Source organism: Macaca thibetana, chromosome 1 (genome assembly GCF_024542745.1).
Source record: "Macaca thibetana thibetana isolate TM-01 chromosome 1, ASM2454274v1, whole genome shotgun sequence".
NCBI lineage: Eukaryota > Metazoa > Chordata > Mammalia > Primates > Cercopithecidae > Macaca > Macaca thibetana.
In genome coordinates this window covers 200,939,398-200,965,925 of record NC_065578.1, presented here as the reverse complement: position 1 = coordinate 200,965,925, position 26,528 = coordinate 200,939,398, and the positions used below count along the sequence as shown (strand labels likewise).

Below are 26,528 nucleotides of genomic sequence, written 5' to 3'. Positions count from 1 at the left end.
ACACCTAAAATTTTTTTTTTTTTTTTTGAGACGGAGTCTTCTCTGTCACCCAGGCTGGAGTGCGGTGGCTCTGTCTCTGCTCACTGCAAGCTCCGTCTCCTGGGTTCATGCCATTCTCCTGCCTCAGCTTCCAGAGTAGCTGGGACAACAGGTACCCGCCACCACGCCTGGCTAATTTTTTTTTATTTTTAGTAGAGCCTCCTACCTCAGCCTCCCGAGTATTTTTATTTTCACTGTGTCAGCCAGGACGGTCTCGATGTCCTGAACTCGTGATCCGCCTGCCTTGGCCTCCCAAAGTACTGGGATTACAGTTGTGAGCCACCACGCCTGGCCAACTACACATAAAATATTTTTGAGGGAACCAGGAAGTAAATTCAAGTCAGGAAACACCATGTAACTTTTATTTTAAAATAATAAGGTGAACAGGTTGAATACATTAGGATTCAGTGAAGTATTCCACAGTCATTAAAAATAAAGAAGAATATCTAAATGTGTTATAAAAAATACGATACTATCAAATAAAACAAAGTAGAGAACAATATATATAGTGTGACCCCTTTTGTATTATAAAAAAGATATCTTCTAGCATGTAAATACTACAAGAGCATGCAGAAAATGAAGGATAAGAAAATCAGATCACTTATTAACGAAAGAGAATTATACTTAAAATGTGAAAAAGTATTCATTATTTATGCCTGTCTTTTGGCTTCTTCCGAGTTCAGGTTATTGTAATGTCGTATGCAATGAGAAAGCTTAGGAAAACCCCTAGAAGATCATAACACAGCACAGATGGGCACCACGCAACTCAGTAGGAGATGCAAAGGGTTGAAGACGTCTTCACCCTCCCGGCAGCGTTAGGGGTATGGAATCAATCCTTGAAGGTGGAGGTTGCTGAGTTTCTGATTCCCGAAAGTCTGGAATCTAGGGGAGTTAACTGATACAGCTAGCAAAGGGCAGTGTGAGGCTAGGTGCAGTGGTTCACACCTGTAATTCCAGTGCTTTGAGAGGCCGAGTCAGGAGGCTCACTTGTGGCCAGGAGTTCAAGATCAGCCTTGTAGAGACCCCCATCTCTACAAAAATAAAATGTAAAAATTATGCTGTTGTGGTGGTGTGCTGCTTGGGAGGCTGAGGTGGAAGACGGCTTGAGTTGAGGGTTCAAGGTTAGGGTGACCTGTGATTGTGATTGTACCATTGCACTCCAGCCTGGGCAACAGAGCAAAACCCTGTCTCAAAAAAGGCGAAAAGAGCAGTGTGACTTTTTTGATAACCACAAACAATAATTTGGGAAACATGATATGTAGAGACAATAGTAGTGGACAGAAGCCCTGGAGTGACCCTGCTCTTAGAACAGGAATGTCTGCACTTCCTTGTGGGTGTTACTGGCCTGGCTGAAGTGTGTCTGTGTGTTAGAAACAGCTAAAACAAGAGACAGCTGGAGGGACTTGCTGGGGGAGAGCTGGGGCCAGTGACTGCCCAGGGTGCTTCTGGGGAAAATACAGGTATGGTATTTTGCATGTTACCATATTGCTTTCTAAGAATATATGTTTGCCTTTTTGCAAGGTTGGCTTATTTGGACGTCTAGGCAGTTTTCCAGTTAGAGGGACACCGATGGCCACTCGACTGTTGCTCTGTGAGCATGCCGAAAAGCTGTCAGCCACCATTGTTCTCAAGAACCACCACTCCCGGCTTTCTGATCTCGTCAACACGGCCATATTGATTGCTTTGAACAAGAGGGAGTGTGAAATCCCATCCAACCTGACTCCTGCAGATGTCTTTTTCAGGGAGGTATGATGAGTCCTCTTTCATGTGGCTTTGTAGAACTGTGCCATTTAGTGATCATGCCCTAGGCAGGAAAGAGGGTGAGGACAAGTTAAATCACAAAAGATCTCACTGAAATGTTAAATTGGACCCCAGATTTTCTGGCTAAAGTATCACTCAGAAGTAAAAGAAGAGCTTGCAAAGTTGACTGAGAAGTGCTCCCTGTTGACTTTTTTTCCCCTTGGTAACTATCTCCAAGTACCTATTTGCTTTGCGTGCTGATCTTCTCCTTTTTTTTTTTTTTTTGAGATGGAGTCTCACTCGGTTGCCCAGGTACCTCCGCCTCCCGGGTTCCGGCGATTCTCCTACCTCAGCCTCCCGAGTAGCTGGGATTACAGGTGCCAGCCACCACGCCTGGCTAATTTTCATATTTTTAGTAGAGGTGGGGTTTCGCCATGTTGGTCAGGCTGATATTGAACTCTGACCTCAGGTGATCCACCCCTTCAGCCTCCCAAAGTAATGGGATTACAGGCGTGAGCCACTGCATCCATCCTGATCTTCTCCTTACTTTGTCTCTCGATCTACTGTTTTTTTTTGAGACTGAGTCTCGCTCTGTGGCCAGGCTGGAGTGCAGTGGTGCAATGTCGGCTCACTGCAACCTGTGCCTCCCGGCTTCAAGCAATTCTCCTGCCTCAGCCTCTCAAGTAGCTGGGACTACAGGCCTGTGCCACCACACCCAGCTAATTTTTGTATTTTTAGTAGAGACCCTGTTTCACCCTGTTGACCAGGCAGATCTACCCTTGACTGTGCCACAGCCAAGTAGCCTTCCTGAGTGGGCTCTGAGGCCCTGCCAGAAGGCCAGAAGTTGTAGTAGTTATTCCCCCAGCTTTCTTCCTTGCCTGTGCCCACTTTACATTGGCTGTGCCCCTCTGTCAGGGACCATGCCTCCTGTCCAACTGCTTTCTCTTGTTTCCAGTAGCTGCCCCTCCTCTTGCCTCTTCAGGCCGGAGGTTGATAATGCCTCATCCTAGGGTGCTGCCCCATCCCCTTTTGGACCCCTTAATCTTGTCCACACCTTTGCAAACAGTCCCTTCACTGAACTCCTCAGCTGCCTCCTAGGATCCTGTTGCTACACCTTACTTGTAAAATCAGATTTATTTTCAGAGAAAAAGTAAAGTCTGCTACAAACTTCAAAGACAGAAATGGTTAAAATGCTGGTCAGCCAGTGACAGCTGGACATTGTGGAAATAGTGGCACAGTCCTCACGGTTTTGTGAAGCTTCACAGCCTATTGAGGCAGCAGGGTAGACTTCGCTGTCTCCCTTTAAAGGTGTGACATTAGGACTTAGACCTATTGTCTTAACTGAGACTGCAGAATGATCTAGTTTTAGAAACAGTGCCAACTCTTCCCTCAGCTCAGTGAAATTTGGAATTCCTTATGCATTTGAGGAGCTTCAAACTCTATTTGGTGTCTCAGATTTTGCTTCCTTCCTCCTATAGCCTAACTGTATTCTAGCATGTAACACATTATGCCAACAGGTCTCTTTTTCTTAATGTTTGATGTACTGTAACCTAAGTTCAGTCTTCTGTTGATTCCATAAATGCGTTTAGTGTGAATTCTTTGTTTTTATACGTTTGTGTTAGTTCCTAGGGAATGGAAGGAAAAGTGCTTTGTTATGTTTTGTTTTTAATCTAGACAGTATGCCAGAAATCTGAAAGAAAAACAAATCACCTCAAGTTTCATGATCTAACAAATCAAATTGTTGTCTTTTTTGTGTCCTTTTTGGTGTTTATTCATACATAGTTTTATATGATAAGGCAATGAATTTTTAAAAATTAATGACAGACTGCTTGTAAGAACTGAGCAAGAGCCTGGTTTATTATTCTGCATTTGTATCAAAGGGCAAAGTGTAATTGTCAATGCAGTGTATGTACATGTTTCAGTTAGCTGAATTATTAGAGAAGGGTCTGGAAATTATCAGTTGGATACATAATATAGAATAGTATTTTAGGACTATGATACAGCAAAACTAAAAGTATGATTGGCTCCTCAAAAGAATGTTCCATATGAAAAATGGTAATGTTTAGGACTGTTCACGTCACTATTTATCTTCATTTCTCATGATGTTCATTGGTCTTCAGCTTCTCTGGGGTGTAGTTCTAAAGGTTTTCTCCCCTGTCATAATCATCATGAAAAGAGAATATAATAGCTATGTACATATAGTAGTTTTTCTTTTTACCTGTCCTTTCCCTTGGGGGTGACAAAGTACCTTTCTAAGGAGTATTTGTGTTTTGGGATGAGCTGGTTAACCAAAATCAATCTCTGATTGGTGGGCCATATAGAAAAATATTTTGACTTGGCAGCCCTGATAGAAAGTAAAACAATACAGAGCCTGCCTGAGGGCGCACTCTCCACTTTGCCTCTGTCTCCAGTTGGGGAAGGCCTTGTACCTCCCAGAGCTCTGGAAAAGCAGAGCTTACTGCTTAAGAAACAGACTATGTTGACACGGCATATGAGCAATATTTGAAATCACTGAATATATACATGATAAGATAATTTAACAAGTGTTTTGGCATTTTATGCACTTTTATTTTCTGTCTTTTATGCTTTCCTTTTTTTTTTTTTTTTTTTTTTTTTTTTTTTTGGAGACAGAGTCTCGTTCTGTCACCAGGCTGGAGTGCAGCGGCACAATCTCTGCTCACTGCAACCTCTGCCTTGGTTCAAGCAATTCTCCTGCCTCAGCCTCTCAAGTAGCTGGGACTCCAGGTGTGTGCCACCACGCCCAGCTAATTTTTGCATTTTTAGTGGAGACAGGGTTTCACCGTGTTTGCCAGGATGGTCTTGATCTCTTGACCTCGTTATCTGCCCACCTCCAAAGTGCTGGGATTGCGGGTGTGAGCCACCGCGCCTGTCCATTATATAGGCTTTCATTGTGTTTTTCATGTTAACAATGTAAAATATTCTTATGCTTAATCTTACAAATTAAATATGCTGAAGATTTCTTGCCTGGGCTGTTAGAATGCCTTTGGCTAACATCAGAAATGCAAAAGGAAGAACAAGGTTTGCAAAAGGGAGGGATTTTGTTTGGGTCATGTTTTATCTGTGACTGTGTGTCTTGTTCCTTCAGCCAGTTTGTGAGGTCCTTGAGGGCAGTTGATCTGATTTTTCTTCCCTCTTATCTCTGTCCATTGCTATGCAAACTCTAATAACGGGGGCAAGCTCAAATGCAGACTTGAACTTGAAACAGGAGTTTCAGTGCCTGATGGTATTTTTGCATTGTTACCTCCATGTATTAATTAATGACAAAGGAAGAGTTAGAAGTTATGTATTTAGTTCATTATTCTCTTATGTTGCTTACTTCTATTCTGCAAACATTTCTGTTATGTCTGAAGAAGGGGAATTCCTCAAAGAAAGAAATTAGCAAGTTCATGTTTTGAGGTCATTATTTTAGTCTAGTAGTGCATTAGTTTGGGGTATGACATTGTAAAGTGACGTCATCTGTAACCTAGTGCCATTTAAAGGTGCCTGGAGCAGAGTAGCTATAATAAATAATGTTGTTTAAAGAAAAAAATCTACTTGGTAACAATCCAGAATTTGCCTGTTTATAAGACTTACTTGGGCACTCTTAACTTTTAAAAGTTAGGAGATCTGACTTTTCTTGATTTTTGAATTTATTTTTACCATCAACTGTCAATAAATTTTCTTCCATCTATAGGTCTGAGGATATGGCTTAATGAGTAAAACTCACTGGGTAGTTGTTACCCATCACCATAATTTTTGTTGAAGTCATTGACTTCTGTGTATTCTCTCAGGTGTCCCAAGTAGATACCATCTGTGAGTGCTTACTGGAGCATGAGGAGCAAGTCTTGAGGGATACACCTATGGATGCCGTTGAATGGGCTGAAGTGGTGATCAATGTGAACAATATTCTCAAGGTACAAAAATATAGTAAAGGTTTCAGCATTTCAAAGCCCAGAGCATAGATAGACAAGGAAGTGGTTTCCATATTCCTACTCTGTATTGCCAATAATTTATAAGGTTGTAGACATTTGTTAATCCCAAAAAAGTTAGAAAAATGTCAGTCATCTTATTATTAATCAGCTAGTGAATATTTTGAATGTTAACCTGGTGCCTATTAATAAATTCCTATAATCCTGAGTTTCTATTTGGTAGAATAGTAAACCTTTCATTTGGGAAGATGTGTTTGTATCTTTGCAGTTTTTTTAGTTGGTTTTTTTTCGGAGAGAAGGTCTCACTGTCACCCAAGCTGGAGTGCAGTGGCACCATCATAGCTCACTGTAACCTTGAACTCTTGGGCTCACAAGTTCCTCCTGCCTCAGCCCCCAAGAGTGTTGGGATTACATACCTGAGACACCATGCCTGATTGCAAACGTATTATTAATGTAACTGTCTAAATATTTCTCATTTCTATTTTTTTAATTACTCAAAACCTTGCTACTTTTACTGTTGACTAAAGTGTTGCATTTAATTTTAGCTAGTGGACTTATAGTAATGATTTTCCTACTTTGGTAACTATTGTTTGCCAAAACTTGAAGTTAAATTACGGAGTAAAACAAACTTCAGAAGCAGAAAGAACCAAAAAGTAATCATGCAGATCTGTGCTGACTTTTTTCTCTTATTTTCTTTTCTTTTTTATTTTTATTTTTTTTCATTTTTAAATTTTTTTTTGAGACATGGTCTCACTCCATTGCCCAGGCTGGGTTTGCAGTGGCTTGATTATAGCTCACTGTAGCCTCCACGTCCTGGGCTCCAGCAATCCTTCTGCCTCAGTCTCCCAAGTAGCTGGGACTGCAGGTGCACACCACAATGCCCAGGTAATTTTAAAAATTTTTTTGTAGAGAGGGGCTCTCACTGTGTTGTCAGGCTAGGAGCAATCCTCCTACCTCAGCCTCCGAAAGCACTGGGATTACAGGTGTGAGCCAACATTTCTGGCCCCTGAGTATTTTTTCTTACTAATTTACTTTGATGTCTTAAATTATCTTCAGAAATACTGTGATCCATCACCTTTTGCGTGTGATAACACATTAATTTTTTTTCCAGGATATGCTGCAGGCTGCTAGTCATTATCGCCAAAATAGAAACTCTTTGTATAGAAGAGAAGAATCACTAGAAAAAGAACCTGAATATGTTCCATGGACGGGTAATATACTGATTTATTAACGGTTGTTCAAAATACATTTCTAATGACCCATCATTTTTAGAAGTTGTGTTATTCCCCTAGTGTAGGTTTGTAACTGAAATGAAAAAGTGCCATCTCCAAAATGAGCAGCTCTTGTCAAAATCACTTTATTCTTCCCTTGCTCTTATTTATTGATCTCTCTATAATGTATGTATTTAACTGGTACTTTTGCATTTACTAGGTTTTAGTTCAAATAGTTATTCATAGAAGCAGGTCCTGCCCTCAGAGGTATGAACTATATTTTGTGTTGATTTAATACAAGAAAGTAAGTGGAGTAGTGGAGTTGCCTTAAAGGAATTTAGATGGAAGAAGAATCATGTTTACCTGGCTTTGCTGAAGAAATCTCTTTAGAGAAGATGGGGTTCGGCCGGGCGCGGTGGCTCAAGCCTGTAATCCCAGCACTTTGGGAGGCCGAGGCGGACGGATCACAAGGTCAGGAGATCGAGACCATCCTGGCTAACACGGTGAAACCCCGTCTCTACTAAAAAATACAAAAAACTAGCCGGGCGAGGTGGCGGGCGCCTGTAGTCCCAGCTGCTCGGGAGGCTGAGGCAGGAGAATGGCGTGAACCCGGGAGGCGGAGGCTGCAGTGAGCTGAGATCCGGCCACTGCACTCCAGCCTGGGTGACAGAGCAAGACTCCGTCTCAAAAAAAAAAAAAAAAAAAAAAAAAAAAGATGGGGTTCAAGCAGGGCATTGACAGGTATCACCTGAATCCCTGTTTGATTTAATTTTCCAGCAGTGATGAAGAGGCATAATTTTTATGCAATTAGTCTTTCCTTTAGCCGTCACTAGAACCCTTACTTAACCATATTATTTTGTGTAATTTCACAGCAACGAGTGGTCCTGGGGGCATCCGAACGGTAATAATACGCCAGCATGAGATTGTCCTGAAGGTGGTTTATCCACAGGCAGACAGCAACCTCCGAAACATCGTGACCGAGCAACTGGTAGCCCTGATCGATTGCTTCCTGGATGGTTATGTTTCTCAGCTTAAGTCGGTGGATAAATCCAGTAATCGGGAAAGATATGACAATCTGGAGATGGAATACCTACAGAAAAGATCAGATCTCTTATCTCCTCTTCGTAAGTTCATGATACTTGGCAAGAGTTTTAAATTTGCTGAATGGATGAAAGGATCGAATAGTTAATGCAATATGTTCAGTGTAGTCATGTTAATCCAACTGTAATAAAGAACTTAAAGCAAATATGCGCAGCTTTCTGTTCTCATTTATTCAACTTTTTTTCCAGTACTATCTAGGTATAAGTACCATAGATGATACTGAAGATGATTAATGAATACATAAATAAACAGTATGTGGAGACTACCCTTAAAGAGCTTAGCATCACAGACCTTTACATGAGTAACTGGATTGCAAAGTACAGCCTAATGAGGGCTGCTTGAGGGGGACAGATAAATAGTATGGCTCTTCAGCCAAGGACACATTATACTCCAGGCTAGGATTGGGAAGAGTTTGCTTTACTCTTACACGAAGGAGGGGAATAGCGTTTTGGGGAGGCAGTGATGAAACAAGGGTCTGAATTTGCATCTTTTTTTTGTCAAGGCAGAGTATCACTCTCTCGCCCAGGCTGTAGTGCAGTGGTATAATCTCAACTCACTACAGCCTCTGCCTCCTGGGTTCAAGCAATTCTCCTGCCTCAGCCTCCCAAGTAGCTGGGATTACAGGTGTGTGCCACCACACCTGGCTAATTTTGTATTTTTGGTAGGGACGGGGTTTCACTATGTTGGCCTGGCAGGACTTGAACTCCTGGCCTCAGGTGATCTATCCACCTCACCCTCCCAAAGTGCTGGGATTGCAGGTGTGAGCCACCACACCTGGCCTGAATTTACAGCTTTAAGGAATTGATGTGAATTGTGAAACTAATTGCCAGTAAGTGGGAAGGTTTCCATTCCATTAATGATTCTTGATTTATAATAGGAATAAAGATAACATTTCAAGTCATATTTTTTATTACAGATTTTAAGTTTTGTTAACAGGATTTTTTCCCATCTGTTCTCATTCCCACAGTTACACTAGGCCAGTACCTGTGGGCTGCTTCTCTAGCAGAGAAATACTGTGACTTTGATATCTTGGTACAAATGTGTGAGCAGACTGACAACCAGAGCCGACTGCAGCGCTACATGACCCAGTTTGCTGATCAGGTGATGAGTGTTGGGTGTGTGGCCACTGAGTCCTTTAGTAATCAGGGCTTTTGGAATATGATACGATCTTTTTGTAGTTAACTTTGATGAGAAAATACTAATTCGTATGTTGTGTTTCTTTGTAAATTTTGTGCAGTAGCGAGATCACAGCTCACGACAGCCTCAACCTCCTGGGTCCAATCACTTCTCCCACCTCACCCTGTCCCACACCTCCCGCCTTCCAGTTGATGGGACCACAGGAGCTCGCTACCACGCCTGGCTAATTTTGTTTATTTTTCAGTAGAGACAAAGTCTCACTATGTTGCCCAGGCTGGTCTCAAACTCCTGGGCTCAAGCGATCCTCCTGCTTCAGCCTCCCGAAATGCTAGGATAACAGGCTTGAACCATCGCCTGGCCACACAATTCTTTATATATAAATATTACTGAAAGATTCTTTGACCTTTGGAAAATATGTTATAACTTTCATTTCTGTTTATATATTTTCTAGTTATTATAAAAGTACTTAGGTATATGAATGTTGATAAAGTTCTTAAAAATTGGATAGAAGATATTCGGGAGCATAGAACACTACTTTAAGAGAGCTTAGCTTTACATACACCTAACATTCTCATTTTCCTTGAGGGATATTATGCTTCCTGTTTAAAAAACAAAGTTCCCAGCCAGCCTCAGTGGCTTATGCTGTAATCCCAGCACTTTGAAAGGCCAAGGCGGTAGGATCACTTGAGGCCAGGAGTTTGAGGCCAGCCTGGGCAATATAATGAGACTCTGCCTTTACCAAAAAAAAAATTTTTTTTTTGAAACATGCCAGCACACGCCCATGGCCACACCTATTCAGGAGGCTAAGGTGGGAGGATCATTTGAGCCCAGGAGGTCAAGGCAGTGAGCCAAGATTGTGCCACTACACTATAGCTAGGTGACAGAGCAAGACCCTATCTTTTAAAAAAAAAAAAAAGTTTCCATTGTGACACTATCTGAAGTGAATTTAAAGTTGTTTCTTAAAGCCAGTCTAGTCAGTTGATTACTATGAAAAGCTTATTTTTTTATTACTGTAAAAGTGACACTGTATAAAATTTAGAAAACCACTATAAACAGGAAAGATAAAAATCACTCAAAATGCCACCACCCAGAGAGAACCTTTTAAACATTTGGTTTATATTTTCAGTCTTTCCACTCTATGTATTATAGACAAACATGTTTTGTCAATTGCTTTTTTCACTTGATACATTGCAAACATTTGTTCATGTTATTAAATATTCTATAGCAGCATTTTTAATAGCATTATAGAATTTCATTGACTGGGTACGACTTACTTGATTAACGATCAGTTGGGCTGGGTGCGGTGGCTCATGCCTGTAATCCCAGCACTTTGGGAGGCCGAGGTGGGTGGATCACCTAAGGTCAGGATTTCGTGGCTGGAGGTTGAGGCAGGAGAATCACTTGAACCCAGGAGGAGGAGGTTGCAGTGAGCCGAGATTGTGTCACTGCACTCCAGGCTGGGCAACAGAGCAAAGACTCCGTCTCAAAAAAAAAAAAAAAAGTCGTTGTACATGAACGTATTTAGTATTTCAAAACATTGCTAAATAAATATTTTTTGCACTGATCATGATTTTAAAATTATTTTTATGGATTTTCTTTCTCTTGACATTTTGGTGCATTTTTGCATTTTTTCTTATATTTTCTTTAACATGTTTAAATGTTATTTTAAAGTCCTTTTGTGCTTACTCTGATCATCTTTGAGTCTGTTTCTGTTGCCTGCTTTTATGTTGCTTGAATCATATTTTTCTGCTTATATCTGGCAATTTTTAAATTGTATTTTAGACATTGTATATTTTTAAAACTCCATAGTATGGAAATCGATGTTATTTGTTCCTTAGTGGATTTTTCTTTTTCTGTGTTAGGCAATTTAGAGGAGAGGAAGATTACTCAGTCCATTAAGAATAGAGGTGGCCCAGGACTCAGTCTCAGCTTTTGTAATATTCATTTCATTTCTGGTTTCAGAAGTCTTTCATGGCAGGATCCCTGCTTTAGGGGAAGTATCTCTTAAACACTGTGAGACTGTAGGACGTCTTGGTCTTCCTCTCCAGCTCAGCCTCCACACCACCCCAGCACTCCACAAACAGCCAGTGAGGAAAACTGGCTGGGCATTTGGGCCTTTCTAGATTCTGATGTATCGTGCCAGCCCATGTGGCCAGCTGGCACATAATTCTGGAATGTTACAGTCTCAATGCTGTCCCACAGAACTTTCTGTGATAATGGAGCTGTTGATATTTGCTGTCCAAATGGGAGCCACTGGCCAAATGGGGCTACTGAGCACTTGAAATGTGGCTAATGTACCTGAGGAACTGAATTTTAAATTTCAATCTAATTTTTGATTTAAGTTGCTACCATATTGGCCAACGCAATCTAGAGTCTGCCATTAATCTTGTCAGTGATCTTGAGCGAGGTGCCCTTTCTGAATGTGAATGTACACATTTGTCAAATGAGATGATTGAATTAAGTGATCCTACAATATAGGAAATCATTGTTTAGAACAGGTTTTCTGTTTTGGAGGCCTTTAGAACAAAGTTATGTTTTGTTATCAGAAATGTATTTTTTAAAACTATTATGAATAAATTATATGTTCTGTTATTTGTAGAATTTTTCAGACTTTCTCTTCCGTTGGTATCTGGAGAAAGGAAAGCGAGGCAAATTATTATCTCAGCCCGTTTCTCAGCATGGACAGTTGGCGAATTTTTTGCAAGCTCATGAACATCTCAGCTGGTTACATGAAATTAATAGCCAAGAATTAGAAAAGGTAAGAAGGATTTTTATATGGAGCAGATGTGTGCAATTTAGGTAGTTTTAATTAGTTTTGTTTTTAGTAATTAAAATACTGTTTACTGTCATACACCTGAGAAGGGGTTACTATCCAAAATATATATAGGAGGTGGGTATGGTGGCTTATACCTGTAATCCCAGTACTTTGGGAGGCTGAGGCAGGTGGATCTCTTGAGTGCAGGAGTTCAAGACTGGCCTAGGAAATATAAATACAAAAACATTAGCCAGGTGTGGTGATGCACACCTATAGTGTCAGCTACTTGGGAGGCTGAGGCAGGAGGATCACTTGAGCTCTGGAGGTCGAGGCTGCAGTGAGCTGAGATTGCACCATTGCACTCCAGCCTGGGCAACAGAGTGAGGCCTTGTCTTGAATGAATGAATGAATGAATGGCAAAAGACCTGAATAGACATTTCTCAAAAGAAGACATGCAGATGACCAGCAGATATGTGAAAAAAATGTTCTGCATCACTTATCATTAGGAAAATGCAAATTTATACCACAATGAGACATCACCTTACATTTGTTCAAATGGCTATTATCAAAAAGGTGAAAGTAACAAGTGCTGGAGAAGACACGGAGAAAAGGGAACTCTGATGCACTCTTGGTGGGAATGTAAGTACAACCATTATGGGAAACTGTATGAGGGTTCCTGAAAAAGTTAAACTTAGAAATACCATATGATCTGGCAATCCCACTTGTGAGTATATATCCAGAGGAGTTGAAGTCAGTATGTTGAAGAGATACCTGCACTCCCATGTTCATTGCAGCATTTTCACAATAGGCAAGTTATGGAATCTACCTAAGTGTCCATCAATCAGTGTAAATGATAAAGAAGATGTATGTAGAATACACAAAGCAGTAATAGACTTAAGAAAGAAGGACATTCTCTCATTTGCAACAACATTGATGAAGCTGGAGGACATTACACTAAACCAAATAAGCCAGACACAGAAAGGCAAATACCACATGATCTCACTCATATCTGGAATCCAAAACAGTTGAACTCATGGAAGCAGAAGAACGGTGGTTGTCAGAAGGGTGAAGGGATTTTATATACACACACATACACATATCCATATATACATATATAAGGAACTCAGCTCAATTGCAAGGAAACAAATAACCCAATTTAAAAATGGGCAAAAGGGCCAGAGAAGTTGGTCAAAGGGTACAAGTTTCAGTTAGGAGGAAGAAGATTATTTTTGTTTTTGTTTTTTAGAGACAGGGTCTCACTGTGTTGCCCAGGCTGGTCTCGAATTCCTGGGCTCAAGCGATCCACCCACCTCAGCCTGCCAAAGTGCTGGGATGATAGGCATGGGCCACTGCACCCAGCCAGGAAGATTTTTTAAATACATTGCACAGTATGGTGGCTAAAGTTAATAATAGTGTATTGTACATTTTAGAATTTCCAAGAGAACAAATTTGAAATGTTCTCACCATAATAATAGGTATTTGAGGTGATGGGCATGTTAATTCACTTGATTTAATCATTCCACATCACATACATATAACATTACTTTGTATCCATAAATATATACAATTATAATTCGTCAGTATACAATAATTTTTTTAAATTTTAAAGCATTTATTATGGATTATTTAGAATGTGTACTCCTATTCTCTCACATAATTTGCATAAAACGTTCTTAATTTGTGATATTGCCATTACGTCTAATATCTCAGTGAAAATATGCAGTCCAGGCTGGGTGTGGTGGCTCATGCCTGTAATCCCAGCACTTTGAGGGGCCAAGGTGGGTGGATCGCTTGAGCTCAGGAGTTTGAGACCAGCCTGGCCAACACGGTGAAACCCCGTCTCTACTAAAAAAAACAAAAATCAGCCAGGCATGGAGGCACATGCCTGTAATCCCAGCTACTCAGGAGCCTGAGGCAGGAGAATCACTTGAACCGGAGGTGGAGGTTGAGTGAGCTGAGACTACACCACTGCACTCCAGCCTGGGTGACAGAGTGAGGCTGTCTCTCAAAAAAAAAAAAAAAAAAAAGTAGTCCATCATGATTTGACATCACATTAAAATCACAAAAATTTTAATGATGTGTCTGTAACAGTCATTGGCCTTTTTGCAATGAGCATATTGTTGTAATAAATATGCAAATTATGAGTAAAAACACACACATTAATTTTAAAATTTGTTCTTGACAGGATGTTCAGGTGAATATGTAATTGTTTTAGAGCAAATGTTTTGTACATGTCTCTTTTCCCAATGCTTAATGAGGATGGTTGATATTTTGCTGTGTGATTACTCTCAATGTTATGGTACTGCTCAGTTTTTAGGTTTGCTAACTGTTGACTTTTCATTCATTGATATGGCTTGGGGAGAAAAACAAGTTTGGGGTTTACTTACCTTTGTTTCAGCTTGAATTGGTACTCAGTATCTTACAATGGTTTGCATATTTTATTGTAGGCTCATGCAACACTTCTGGGTTTGGCAAATATGGAAACTCGTTACTTTGCAAAGAAGAAAACCCTTCTTGGCTTGAGTAAATTGGCTGCATTAGCTTCAGACTTTCCAGAGGATATACTGCAAGAAAAAATTGAAGGTGAAAGAATTTAAACAGAAAGATTTACAGATTGGTCATGCCATCAATTAACTCATGATGTATTCCTGTCATCAGTTAGCAGGATCTGTCTGTTAGAAACAGGACCTGTCTCTAAGAGGAATGCATTTAGTTAATGTCCAGGTGTAGTTACTCAATTATATACTTGGAATTTTTTTAGAGAAAAGTTATTTGTATTTCAAATAAGAATTCCTAAAGAATAGATTCAAATGGTTTTGAATGGAGAGGTCTGATTATGTACCCTTAGTGATACATATTCCAAGGTCAAAAAGAACTACAAAGCAATCTTGACCTTTACACAGTGGGTTTGTTGTAGGTAGTGTGGTATAGGTGCAATAATTCTGAACTATTTTGTGTATATTATAGATGAAAACTATTACATGTAGTACAGTTGACCCTCCATATTCTTGGATTCCACATCTGCAGATTTGACCAAACATCAAACATACTTGGGGAAAAAAAGAATTAAAAATAATTCAACAGCAGTTAAAATTACAACAACAAAAAATTAAAACAACAAAAATAATGCAAAATTGAAACAAAATAGTGTAAATTTTAAAAAACCAGTACAGTATAACAGCTATTTACATCGCATTGACTTTGTATTAGGTATTATAATCTAGAGGTGATTTAAAGTATATGGGAGGATGTATGTGGGTTATGTGCAAGTAACTACCATTTTTATATAAGGGACTTGAGCTTTTTGGTATTCCCAGGGGTCCTAGAACCAGTTGTCAGCGGATATTGAGGCATGATGGTATTATTTTCTGAACCAAGGAGAAAGGAGATACAAAGAGAAAGACAGTGAAGAAGAACTCTGTATTACTGAATTTGCATTGGAAATACCAGATAGAATCTGATTTTTAAAAACAATATATTTTCTTGTTTGAGGTGATGGATATTCTAATTACCCTGTGATCATTACACAATGTATACATGTATTGAAGCATCACATTGTACCCCATAGATATGTATAATTATTATGCATCAATTAAAAAAATACATTGGCTGGGTGTGGTGGCTCACACCTGTAATCCCAGCACTTTGGGAGGCTGATGTGGGAGGATTGCTTGAGCCCGGAGATTGAGACCAGCCTAGGCAACTTAGAACTTGTCTTTACAAAAAATTTAAACTTAGCCAGGTGTGGTGGTGTGCGCCTGTAGTCCCAGCTGCGGGGAGGCTAAGGTGAGAGAATCACTTGGGCCTAGGAGGTCGAGGTGGCAGTGAGATGTGATTGTGCCACTGCCCTCCAACTGGGGCAACAGAGTAAAAACCCTGCCTCAGGAAAAAAAAGTAAGTCTCTCTCTCTCTCTCTCTCTCTCTCTCTCTATATATATATATATATATAAAATATATATAATATAAAATTTATATATATAATGTAGATATAGATAGCAAAATGTGTGTATATATAATAAAATTGTATGTATATATACGTAATACACATATATATGCATTTTATTATATATACACACACACATCTTGTCTCTTGCAGTGACACACCAGTAGCATGAGTATACCTAGTTCCGTATTTTGGTTTCTGAGTACTATTTTCCAGTAAAAGAAATGAGGGCTAATTGAAGAAATCTTGGAGAGTCTTATTGGGCCAGAAAGCAAGGTTAATGTACAGATACTGAAAGAGTACAAGAGCCTTGAACAGCTCCCACTGTTCAAGTTTGGGGACAATTTTAATATCGAAAGAAAGGTAGTAAAGGGTATATTCCACAGTCTATAAAAGAAGAAAATTCATGAATCTACAGTGATTTTCAAAAAGGGAAAGGGTCAGTGAAATGCTTCTTTACAGGAGAATGCCAACTAATAATTGTGGAAAGAATGGCAGAAGTCACTATTACAACCACAGTGAATAACTGTCACCAAACGGTACTGAGACCATTGAGTTTAGGGGCTAGGGGAACAAGATATTCCCGTGTTTTTGGAGTATCAGTAGACAGATCTGATAGACCCTGTCATCAACCACAAAACAAACCCACATTGTGTACTTCTGAAGCAGTGTACTACCATCACCTGTGTCCTGTTCTTGCCAAAATGTTCACCATGATTCTAATCACACAAGAACAATCAGACATAACCTGCTGGTGGGACATTGTATAATACAGTTGCCCTAGACTCTTCAAAAATTTTACCAATATGAAATGAAAGACAAAGACAGAGGCTCTTTTAGATGAAAGGAACCTAAGAGCCATGACACATAAGCAAATACAGGGTGAGATTCTCGATCCTGAATCACCCTCAGAATAACCATAACAGTTATGGTGAATGTTGTGGAAACAAGTGGGAAAGTTTGAACATACTTAATATTAGGTGATATAACTGAGTTGATGTTAAATTCTATAAGTCTGATAATCATATTGTGGTTGAATGTCCTTGTTTTTAGGAGACGATGCTGAGTATTTAGAAAGGAAATGTCATGATGTCTGCAACCTTCATATGCTTAAAAAAAAAATTACCTATATACATAGTTCACAAAAGGGACAGAGTGTTAGCAACAGATGACTCTAGCTGGAGGATATAAAGTGCACATTGGCATTTAAAATTTTTTTTCTGTAGATTTGGACTTTTTCTGTTTTATTTATTTATTTATTTATTTATTTTCTTTGAGACAGGGTCTCACTCTGTTGCCCAGGCTGGAGCACAGTGGCACAATCATGGCTCACTGCAGCCTCGAACTCCTGGGCTCAGGTGATGCTCTTGCTTCAGCTTCCCCAGTAGCTGGGACTACAGGTGCATACTCCATGCCCAGCTAATTTTTGTATTTTTTTGTAGAGATGGGGTTTCACCATGTGTACCCAGGCTGGTCTCAAACTTCTGAGCTCAAGCAGTGTGTCCACCTCGCCCTCCCAAAGTGCTGGGATTATAGACGTGAGCCACCACACCCAGCCTGGAATTTTTCAAAATAAAAATTGGAGTGGGGAATCTCAGCTATGTGGTTTGGATCAAGTATATGCAGATATGGATATCTGGTTATGTGACTTATCCACAGAGTCCAGCCTAAGATCTGGGTTTAAAATTTACTGCTGTCATTTTTTTCCTTTTGAGGGAGTGGATATAGTAGAAAGAATTGGGATTTCAAATATTTTCTCCAGAACTTACTAGCTTTGTGACCTTGGATAGTTGATTTATGCTCCTTCATCTGAGTTTGTTCATCTATAACAAGGGTAGTTGTAAGGATTGAGGACACTGTCTTGAGAAAAATGGCTTACATACATTAAGTACTCAGTAAATTCTAGATATTAGCCCCTTTTATTATTAAAATTATTTTTCACTGTTTGAGATAATCTTCCTTCAATCTTTTTATTTTTTGCACTAGTAGTGTCTCTTCTAAAAAACGTGTGTTTATATTCTATAGGACTGGCTGATAGTCTGAGAGGGGAAGCCATATTTTAGCCTGGCCACCAGAGATAGATCATGTTAATCAAAGTATTTTACCACAGGGCTTTCCTGTTTCTTCTTTCTCCCTGCTTTGCATTTGATCACTTCTTAGCTTTTACTTCTTAACACAATGGGAACATTTGCAGGTCTCAGTGATTCTACGGACTGTTAGCACAGTGTATCTAATCGGAGGGGATAGGCTTTTTAAAAATAACTCTTGTAATTAAATAATTCCTCATGGAAAATGTGTAAATTATAGAAAAAATACAACAGGAAAAATAAGTCGTGTATAGTCCCACCTCCGCAGAGATAACCACTGGTACTGTTTTGTAGGTATCCTCCCAGTCTGTTTTTCTAGGTATAGAAATGGACAAAAATGTTCCATTTAATTTTTCCAAAACCAGGATCATGGGAAATGCTGCCAGTATTTGAATGAAAGTATCTGTGCTTTGGTCACTGTTTTGCTGTGAATGCTACCTATTATGAGGCTACCTAGCAGTTCTCACCCTTTCCTGCAACTCGGCACATTCCCTGGGGTAGAGCCAGGTCATGGGCTGCAACCTGGGGAGTTTATGGCAAACAGAAGCCCGTTACCTCTTCCAGTGGAGATAACCCTTGCTACCTAGGATATGTGCTGTATATTCTTCCAGGTCTTGTTTTTCTTGATAGACTCATGGTAGCTTTTATATCATTTCCATTTGTGAATGAAACTGCAGTTAACCCTTGAACAACATGGGTTTGAACTGCATGGGTCCACTTACATGCAGATTATTTTCAATCAATATATTTCAGAGATTTTCAACAACATGAAAACACTCATAGATATACACCATGTATAACCGTGTAGCCTAGAAATACCAAAACAAACAAACAAAAACAGAAAAAGACAGGTTATGAATACATAAAATATGTGGTCTATTTTATCATTTACTACCATAGAACATGCACAGATCTGTTATAAAAAGTTAAAATTTATCAACACACAAACACAGAACTCACATAGCACCATTCACAGTGGAGGCAAATATAAACAATGTAAATACACAGCGTTAAATCACAACTGCCTGAAATTAACTGTAATACTGTCCTCACCATAATAATTTCATAGCCATGTCCTGTTGCTATTGTGGGCAAGTGTCCGCTTGTTCAAGTGTTACCAGTATTCAATTAAAACCCCAATTAAAGTGATGATCCAGTTAAAATGATTCTGATCATCTCTGTGTGAGAATTTTGTTTACACTCCAGTAAACTGCCTATTGCAGCAAGAAGTAAATTTCCTATTGCAGTAAGAATTGATTTCTCATAGTTCTCAAGTATTTTTTCCTGTGTTTAGTGCAATACCATAAACCTTTAATAACATCTTGGGACTCATATGAAGTGCCACTAAGTGATGCTTGGCATGCTCCCAAGAAGCATAGGAGAGTCATGACATTACAAGAAGTGGAATTGCTTGATAGGCACCTCAGACTGAGGTCTGCAGTTTTGGTTGCCCCCATTTCAATATAAATGAGTCTTCCTTAATGACCATTGTTTAAGAAAAAAAAAAGAAAATTTATGAAGCTGGCAGCAGCAGTTAAGTTTTTGGGAAGTCAAAAGTTACCCTCCCAGCACTTTGGGAGGCTAGAACAGGAGGATCACTCAAGCCCAAGAGTTTGAGACCAGCCTGGGCAGCATAGCAAGACTCCATCTCTTTAAAAAGTTTTGCTGGGATTTTTGACAGCACAGGAGCTTAGTGGCCCATCCTCCTTGTTATTTAAGGGCCAACTATATATTAAAAATTCCAGTGGGAAAAATTTTACTGAATTATAAAATATGATTGAGAGATCTCCACATTTAGGAAGTTTATACCTCATGAAATAGCTATCTGCTGTCCAACTTCTTCAAGCAGTAGAACGTATTTCCTTACCTGTTCTCTCCCCTCCTATTTCTCGTTGCTGCGATAATTTATAAGACTTTGATCAAACCATGGATATGTTGTAAACATAACCAGCAATCAAGAATAAGAATTAAAAGCATTCTAAGATCATTGAATAACGATGGGATTACCTCTGGAGCTATTTTTTTCTTTTAAAATTCAGATTTGTTTTATGACAGCAAAAATGAGAGCAAAAATCAAAGTTCCATCATTTTCTCTTTCCCTCTCTCTCATCTTGAATACTAGAAATGGCTGAGCAGGAGCGCTTTCTACTGCATCAGGAGACCCTACCTGAACAGCTGCTAGCGGAGAAACAGCTACATCTCAGTGCGATGCCAGTATTGACTGCACCACAACTCATTGGTGTATGTGCTTTTCAAATCCTTAACACTGTTTCTTAAACTCAAAACATTGTTGGTGTTTATTGGGCCGTGTAGTATAGTTCCTAAGGGGAGTTACCGTTCTACTTCCTACCTTCCAGAAAACTCTCCTAGAAAAATGTTTTTGGAAGCTGTTTGGGAACAGAAAGTTCATTAGAGAACAATTCATCAGCTTCTGCCTCCCCATACATTCCACCTAAAGGTGCTGTATCTAGGCGACCAGGAGAAATTACTGATATTTTACTTTTCTAGTGTAGGACAAATAAGTACCATGAGATAACTTTTATTTCCCCCACAGAATTACTTTTCAAGCTCTTCTATAAGAAAAAATAAATTAAGGAACTCAGTTTACATGGTCTGGCAGCGCTGTCCTTACAACTTTCGTCTGCAACCCAACACATCCCCGAGGGCAGAACCGGAGTACGGGCTGCAGCCTAGAGAAAAAGCATCTGTTTGCCAGAATGATGTTGTAGGATCACCTTAAATTTGTCCTGTCTGTATGAAAAAGAAAGCAAACAATTAAAAAACGTTAGCATGTTAGCCATTATTAGTAGCAGATTTCCTGTTGTAACTGAATTTACAACAGCCCTTCCTGATAGAATATATATTTAATTTAGAAATGTAAGATACTATCTATTGCAACTCACCATTATATATCACTAAGAAAAAAGTAGTGCCAATTTTACTCTGATACATAATTTTAATACCACAGTCCAATTTCAGAGATGGTGGGGTAAAAAGGATGTTTAAGAACAACAAAATAGTATTTTTTGACTGCTGTGAGACAATGAAAACAAGCAGATAGCTTTTTTTCTGAAATGGTCTGAGTGTTGTTGCTATTAAAGGATTATATATACAATTTTTTAAAAATTGAATTATAAATAGTTTTTGGAAAAGGAAGACGGGAAAAATTCAAATTGATATTTTTAATAAGGCAAGTATTTTTCTGACCATAAAAATTACAGGAAATTTGAATACAGAAATGAATACGCGATCAGCTGTAATCTAACCAGGGATAAGTGTTGGCAACATGTTGATGTGTTTTTTTACATTTTAAGTAAATATAGATCAACTGTACACTTTATTGTAGGTCTCAATTTTTTTTCTTTTTTTTTTTTTTTAGAGACAAAGTCTTGATGTTGCTCAGGCTGTCAGGCTGGAGTGCAGTGGCACTGTCACAGCTCACTGTAGTCTTGACCTCCCAAGCTCAGGTGACCCTCCCACCTCAGCCTCTGGAGTAGTTGGGACCACAGATGTGCACCACCATATCCAGCTAATTTTTATACTTTTTGTAGAGACAGCATTTCGCCGTGTTGCCCAGGCTGGTCTCAAACTCCTGTTCTCAGGGAATCTGCCTGCCTAGGCCTCCCAAAGAGCTGGAATTATAGACATGAGCCACTGTGCTGTGCCTAAAATACGCGTTTTTTAAAAAGACAGTTTAAGGTAGATGCAATTCAGTTTCCAAATATGAGACTGTTTTTACTATAAAAATACAACTGGCCAGGCGCAGTGGCTCACACCTAAAATCCCAGCTTTTTGGGCCAAGGCAGGCAGATCACTTGAAGTCAGGAGTTTGAGACCAGCCTGGCCAACAGGGTAAAACCTCTTCTCTACAAAAAATACAAAAATTAGCCAGGTGTGGTGATGGATTCCTGTAATCCCAGCTACTCAGGAGGCTGAAGCAGGAGAATCACTTGTACCTGGGAGGCAGAAGTTTCAGTGAGCCGAGATTGTGCCACTGCAATCTAGCCTGGGTGACACAGCAAGAGTCTGTCTCAAAAAACAAAACAAACCGAAAAACTACAACTTCCTTACAAGACATAATGACTTCTTTTCTCCATAAATGTCTCTAGTATTAGTTATATGATTGTATACAGTAATCTTCTACCTTATTTTAAGACATAATGACTTATTTTCTCCATAAATGTCTCTAGTATTAGTTATATGATTGTATACAGTAATCTTCTACCTTATTTTAACTTGTCATAGCTATATATCTGTGAAGAAAATAGAAGAGCTAATGAATATGATTTCAAGAAAGCTTTGGACTTGCTGGAATATATTGATGAGGTAAGTAAAACCACTTGAGATGATCTCAGGCAACTGAATACATTTATAAAAAGAGGGAGATGCCTCTTCTAGTCAATCATGAAAATGAATTAAGCAAAAAAGACTTTATCTGGTTCAACTACCTTTAATCCATAGAATGTATATAACTCTTGAGAAAAGCTGTCAAAGTCAAGAGACTCCTTTCGTGATAAGTCTCACACGTTCCTGGATATTTTTTTTTATGCACAAATACTGCTTTTAAAAGTCCTGAGATTTTTTTTCTGTTTCATTTATTAAGTCATTAGTTTCTGAATCTAATATATGACTCTATCAGTTTATTCTGGCTGGGTGCAGTGGCTCGTGCCTGTAATCCCAGCATTTTGGGAGGCCGAGCCAGATGGATCACCTGAGGTCAGGAGTTCGAGACCAGCCTGGCACACATGGTGAAACTCCACCTCTACTAAAAATACAAAAAAAAAAAAATTAGATGGGTGTGGTGGCACACACCTGTAACCCCAGCTACTTGGAAGGCTGAGGCATGAGAATTGCTTGAATCCAGGAGGCAGAGGTTGCAGTGAGCCGAGATTGTGCCACTTGTACTCCAACCTGGGTGACTGTCTCCAAAAAAAAAAAAAAAAAAAAAATATATATATATATATATATATATATATATAAAATCTTCATAGTATTAATCCTAAGAGTAGCTGTTTCTTGTGTTTCAATAGGTTATAGTGAAAATTCTGTAGGATAAGTAGTTCTATTACCTGTCCATGCAATTGAAAGTAATTTGGTAGCTTCTATAAAACATAATATGTTGACTTTTACATTACCTTATTTTAAAATGTTACCCCTCTCAGGCCGGGCGAGGTGGGTCACACCTGTAATTCTATACTTTGGGAGGCCAAGGTGAGCGGATTGCCTGAGGTCAGGAGTTCAAGACCAGTCTGGCCAACATGGTGAAACCCTGTCTCTACTAAAAATAAAAAAAAAAAAAACTAGCCGGGCATGGTGGCGTGCACCTATAGTCCCAGCTACTCGGGAGGCTGAGTTAGGGGAATTGCTTGAATCAGGGAGGCAGAGGTTGCAGTGAGATGAGATTGCGCCACTGCACTCCAGCCTGGGCGACAGAGTGAGACTGCGTCTCAAAAAAAAAAAAAAAACACAACTCTTAACCCCTCTCAAGGTTGCTGATAAAATCATCACAGAGTAACCTGAAAATAATTCATAGATATTAATTGGCTTCTATGTATGTAGTATTAGCATAATGAAAATTTAAGCACGTATTTCTTTCAAAGCCAGGATTTAATCAGGATTTTTTGTTTTGCTGTGAAGGAAGAAGATGTAAATATAAATGATCTCAAACTGGAAATCCTTTGCAAAGCTCTTCAGAGAGATAAGTAAGTGCTCATGGCATCGCTTCTTTGGAAAGTATAGAAACTGCTTTTCCTCTGCTGTCACCACACGACAGTCAATACAGAAGACTTCTGTGACCAAACGTGTTGGGATTTCCCGCCTCCCACGCTGGGCAACCAGTGAGTTCTGTTGGTGGACACCTGCTGAATGTCCTTTAATTTAGTTCCGTCCTGACACTGTCTACAACCACAGGTTGAGGGCTCAGACTGCCCCCGACTTCGATGCCAGTCTAAGCCCCAGATGGTTTTGCCTGTGCTTCTCACCGACCAGCTATAAATTGGGGTTCCCACAACCCCCCCTTTGGGTTTTATTAATTTGCTAGAGCAGCTCATAGAACTCAGGAAAACGTGCCCACCGATTTATTATAAAGGGAATTGTTACCAGAAAGGGGTCCCGATCCAGACCCCAAGAGAGGCTTCTTGGATCTCGTGCAAGAAAGAATTTGGCACAAGTCCACAGAGTAAAGTGAAAGCAAATTTATTAGAGAAGAAAATAAAAGAATGGCTACTTCTTACACAGAGCAGTGGCATGGGCTGCTTGACTTGAGTATACTTATGGTTATTTGTTGATTATATGCTAAACAAGGGGTGCATTATTCATGAGTTTTTCTGGAAAAATGTGAGACGTTCCCAGAACTGAGGGTTCCTCCCCTTTTTTTAAAATTTTTATTTATTTATTTTGAGACAGAGTTTAGCTCTTGTTGCCCAGGCTGGAGTGCAGTGGTGTGATCTTGACTCACTGCAGCCGCTCCCGGGTTCAAGCAGTTCTCCCGCCTCAGCCTCCCAAGTAAATGGGATTACAGGCATGTACCACCACGCCTGGCTAATTTTGTATTTTTAGTAGAGATGGGATTTCACCATGTTGGTCAGGCTGATCTCGAACTCCTGACCTCAGGTGATCCACCCACCTCAGCCTCCCAAAGTGCTGAGATTATAGGCATGAGCCACCTCGCCTGGCTCCTCTCCTTTTTAGACCATATAGGGTAACTTCCCAACGTTGCCACGGTATTTGTAAACTGTTATGGCGCTGATGGGAGTGTCTTTTAGCATGCTAATGCGTTACAATTAGTGTATAATGACCAGTGAGGACGACTAGAGACCACTGTCTTGGTTTTGGTGGGTTTTGGCTGGCTTCTTTACCACAGCCTGTCTTATCAGTGGGGTCTTTGTGACCTGTGTCTTGTGATACCAGTCCTGCTGACCTACTGTCTCATCCTGTGACTAAGAATTCCTAACCTTCTGGGAATGCTGATTCTAAGGCATCTGAAAGCCTCACATAGAATACAAATGAAGAATTCATAGGGTGAGGTATGAGGGAAGGGGCTTGGAGCTTCCAAGACCCTCTCTGGCCCTCCACCTTCCAGGAACCTCCACCTGTTCAGCTATTAGGAAGCCCTTCTAACCCTGTCCTTTTGCGTTTTTATGGAAGCTTCGTTATGTAGACATGATTGATTAAAGTTGGTGACCAACTTAACCGTCAGCCCCTCTTCCCTCCCTGGATATTGAGGAATAGGACTGAAAGTCCCAACTCTAATTATGCTCTTTCTGCTGACCAGCCCCTATCCTGAAGCTAGCTGGGGGCTGCCGGCTATCAGTCAACTCATTAGTATTTAAAAAAAAAAAAAAAAAAAAAAGACATCTCTGGAGAGCCTAAGGATTTTAGGAGTTGCAAAGCAGGGAGTAGGGTGAGGAAGAAGACTAAATACATATTTCACAGTATCACAGGAAGATTATGATATTATATGTCAAATGGTTTTATAACCTAACCATATTATAACATATATTATGACAATTTTAATGGTTATATTAGTAATATTTAGCTTTGGTCTTCTCTATTTTAATAATTAAGAATAACCTAAAGACTTAGGACCACTGATATAATAAATCACTACTTTTGATTTTAAAATTTAGATTGTCAGTTTGCATAGAAATACACATCGCTTATTTTCTTTATTTTTTGTGGTGGGGTTTCACTCTTGTTGCCCAGGCTGGAGTACAGTGGCACAATCTCAGCTCACCGCAACCTCCGCCTCCTAGGTTCAAGTGATTCTCCTGCTTCAACCTCCCAAGTAGCTGGGATTACAGGCGTGCACGACCATGCCTGGCTAATTTTGTATTTTTAGTAGAGATAGGGTTTCTCCATGTTAGTTTGGTCTCGAACTCCTGACCTTGTGATCTGCCCGCCTCAGCCTCCCAAAGTGCTGGGATTATAGGCGTGAGCCACCATGCCTGGCCACATCCCTTATTTTCACAGAAGCAAGGTTTATCATGCCAAACGAGACTTGAAGCTATGATTTTGTTTGTATTTATTTTTATTTTTATTTATTTATTTTTATTTTTTATTTTTTTGAGACAGAGTCTGGCTCTGTCACCCAGGCTGGAGTTCAGTGGCACAATCTTGGCTCACTGTAAGCTCCACCTCTCAGGTTCACACCATTGCCTCAGTCTCCCGAGTAGCTGGGACTACAGGCACCTGCCACCACGCCTGGCTAATTTTTTTATGTATTTTTAGGAAAGACCAGGTTTGGCCGGGCGCGGTGGCTCACGCCTGTAATCCCAGCACTTTGGGAGGCCGAGGCGGGTGGATCACAAGGTCAGGAGATCGAGACCACGGTGAAACCCCGTCTCTACTAAAAATACAAAAAATTAGCCGGGCGCGGTTGTGGGCGCCTGTAGTCCCAGCTACTCGGGAGGCTGAGGCAGGAGAATGGCGTGAACCCGGGAGGCAGAGCTTGCAGTGAGCCGAGATCGCGCCACTGCACTCCAGCCTGGGCGACAGAGCGAGACTCCGTCTCAAAAAAAAAAAAAAAAAAAAAAAGACCGGGTTTTACCATGTTAGCCAGGATGTTCTCAATCTCCTGACCTCGTT

The 26,528-nt window shown here is 40.0% G+C and overlaps 2 protein-coding genes across 3 annotated transcripts in view; one reads left to right on the top strand and one right to left on the bottom strand.

Moving 5' to 3' along the window:
- GALNT2 (polypeptide N-acetylgalactosaminyltransferase 2) overlaps positions 1 to 26,528 on the bottom strand; it is a 1,373,297-nt gene that overhangs the window by 807,834 nt on the left and 538,935 nt on the right. The window lies entirely within an intron of this gene.
- The window catches only part of NUP133 (nucleoporin 133), a 69,122-nt gene that overhangs the window by 36,625 nt on the left and 5,969 nt on the right, over positions 1 to 26,528 (top strand). For both annotated transcript variants that reach the window (XM_050769045.1, XM_050769054.1), the window contains exons 15-24: positions 1,561 to 1,785; positions 5,571 to 5,693; positions 6,820 to 6,919; positions 7,792 to 8,043; positions 8,988 to 9,121; positions 11,757 to 11,915; positions 14,360 to 14,495; positions 20,065 to 20,183; positions 22,188 to 22,268; positions 23,580 to 23,644. In XM_050769045.1, coding sequence (XP_050625002.1) covers positions 1,561 to 1,785; positions 5,571 to 5,693; positions 6,820 to 6,919; positions 7,792 to 8,043; positions 8,988 to 9,121; positions 11,757 to 11,915; positions 14,360 to 14,495; positions 20,065 to 20,183; positions 22,188 to 22,268; positions 23,580 to 23,644 — 1,394 coding nt within the window. The remainder of the gene's footprint in view (positions 1 to 1,560; positions 1,786 to 5,570; positions 5,694 to 6,819; positions 6,920 to 7,791; positions 8,044 to 8,987; positions 9,122 to 11,756; positions 11,916 to 14,359; positions 14,496 to 20,064; positions 20,184 to 22,187; positions 22,269 to 23,579; positions 23,645 to 26,528) is intronic.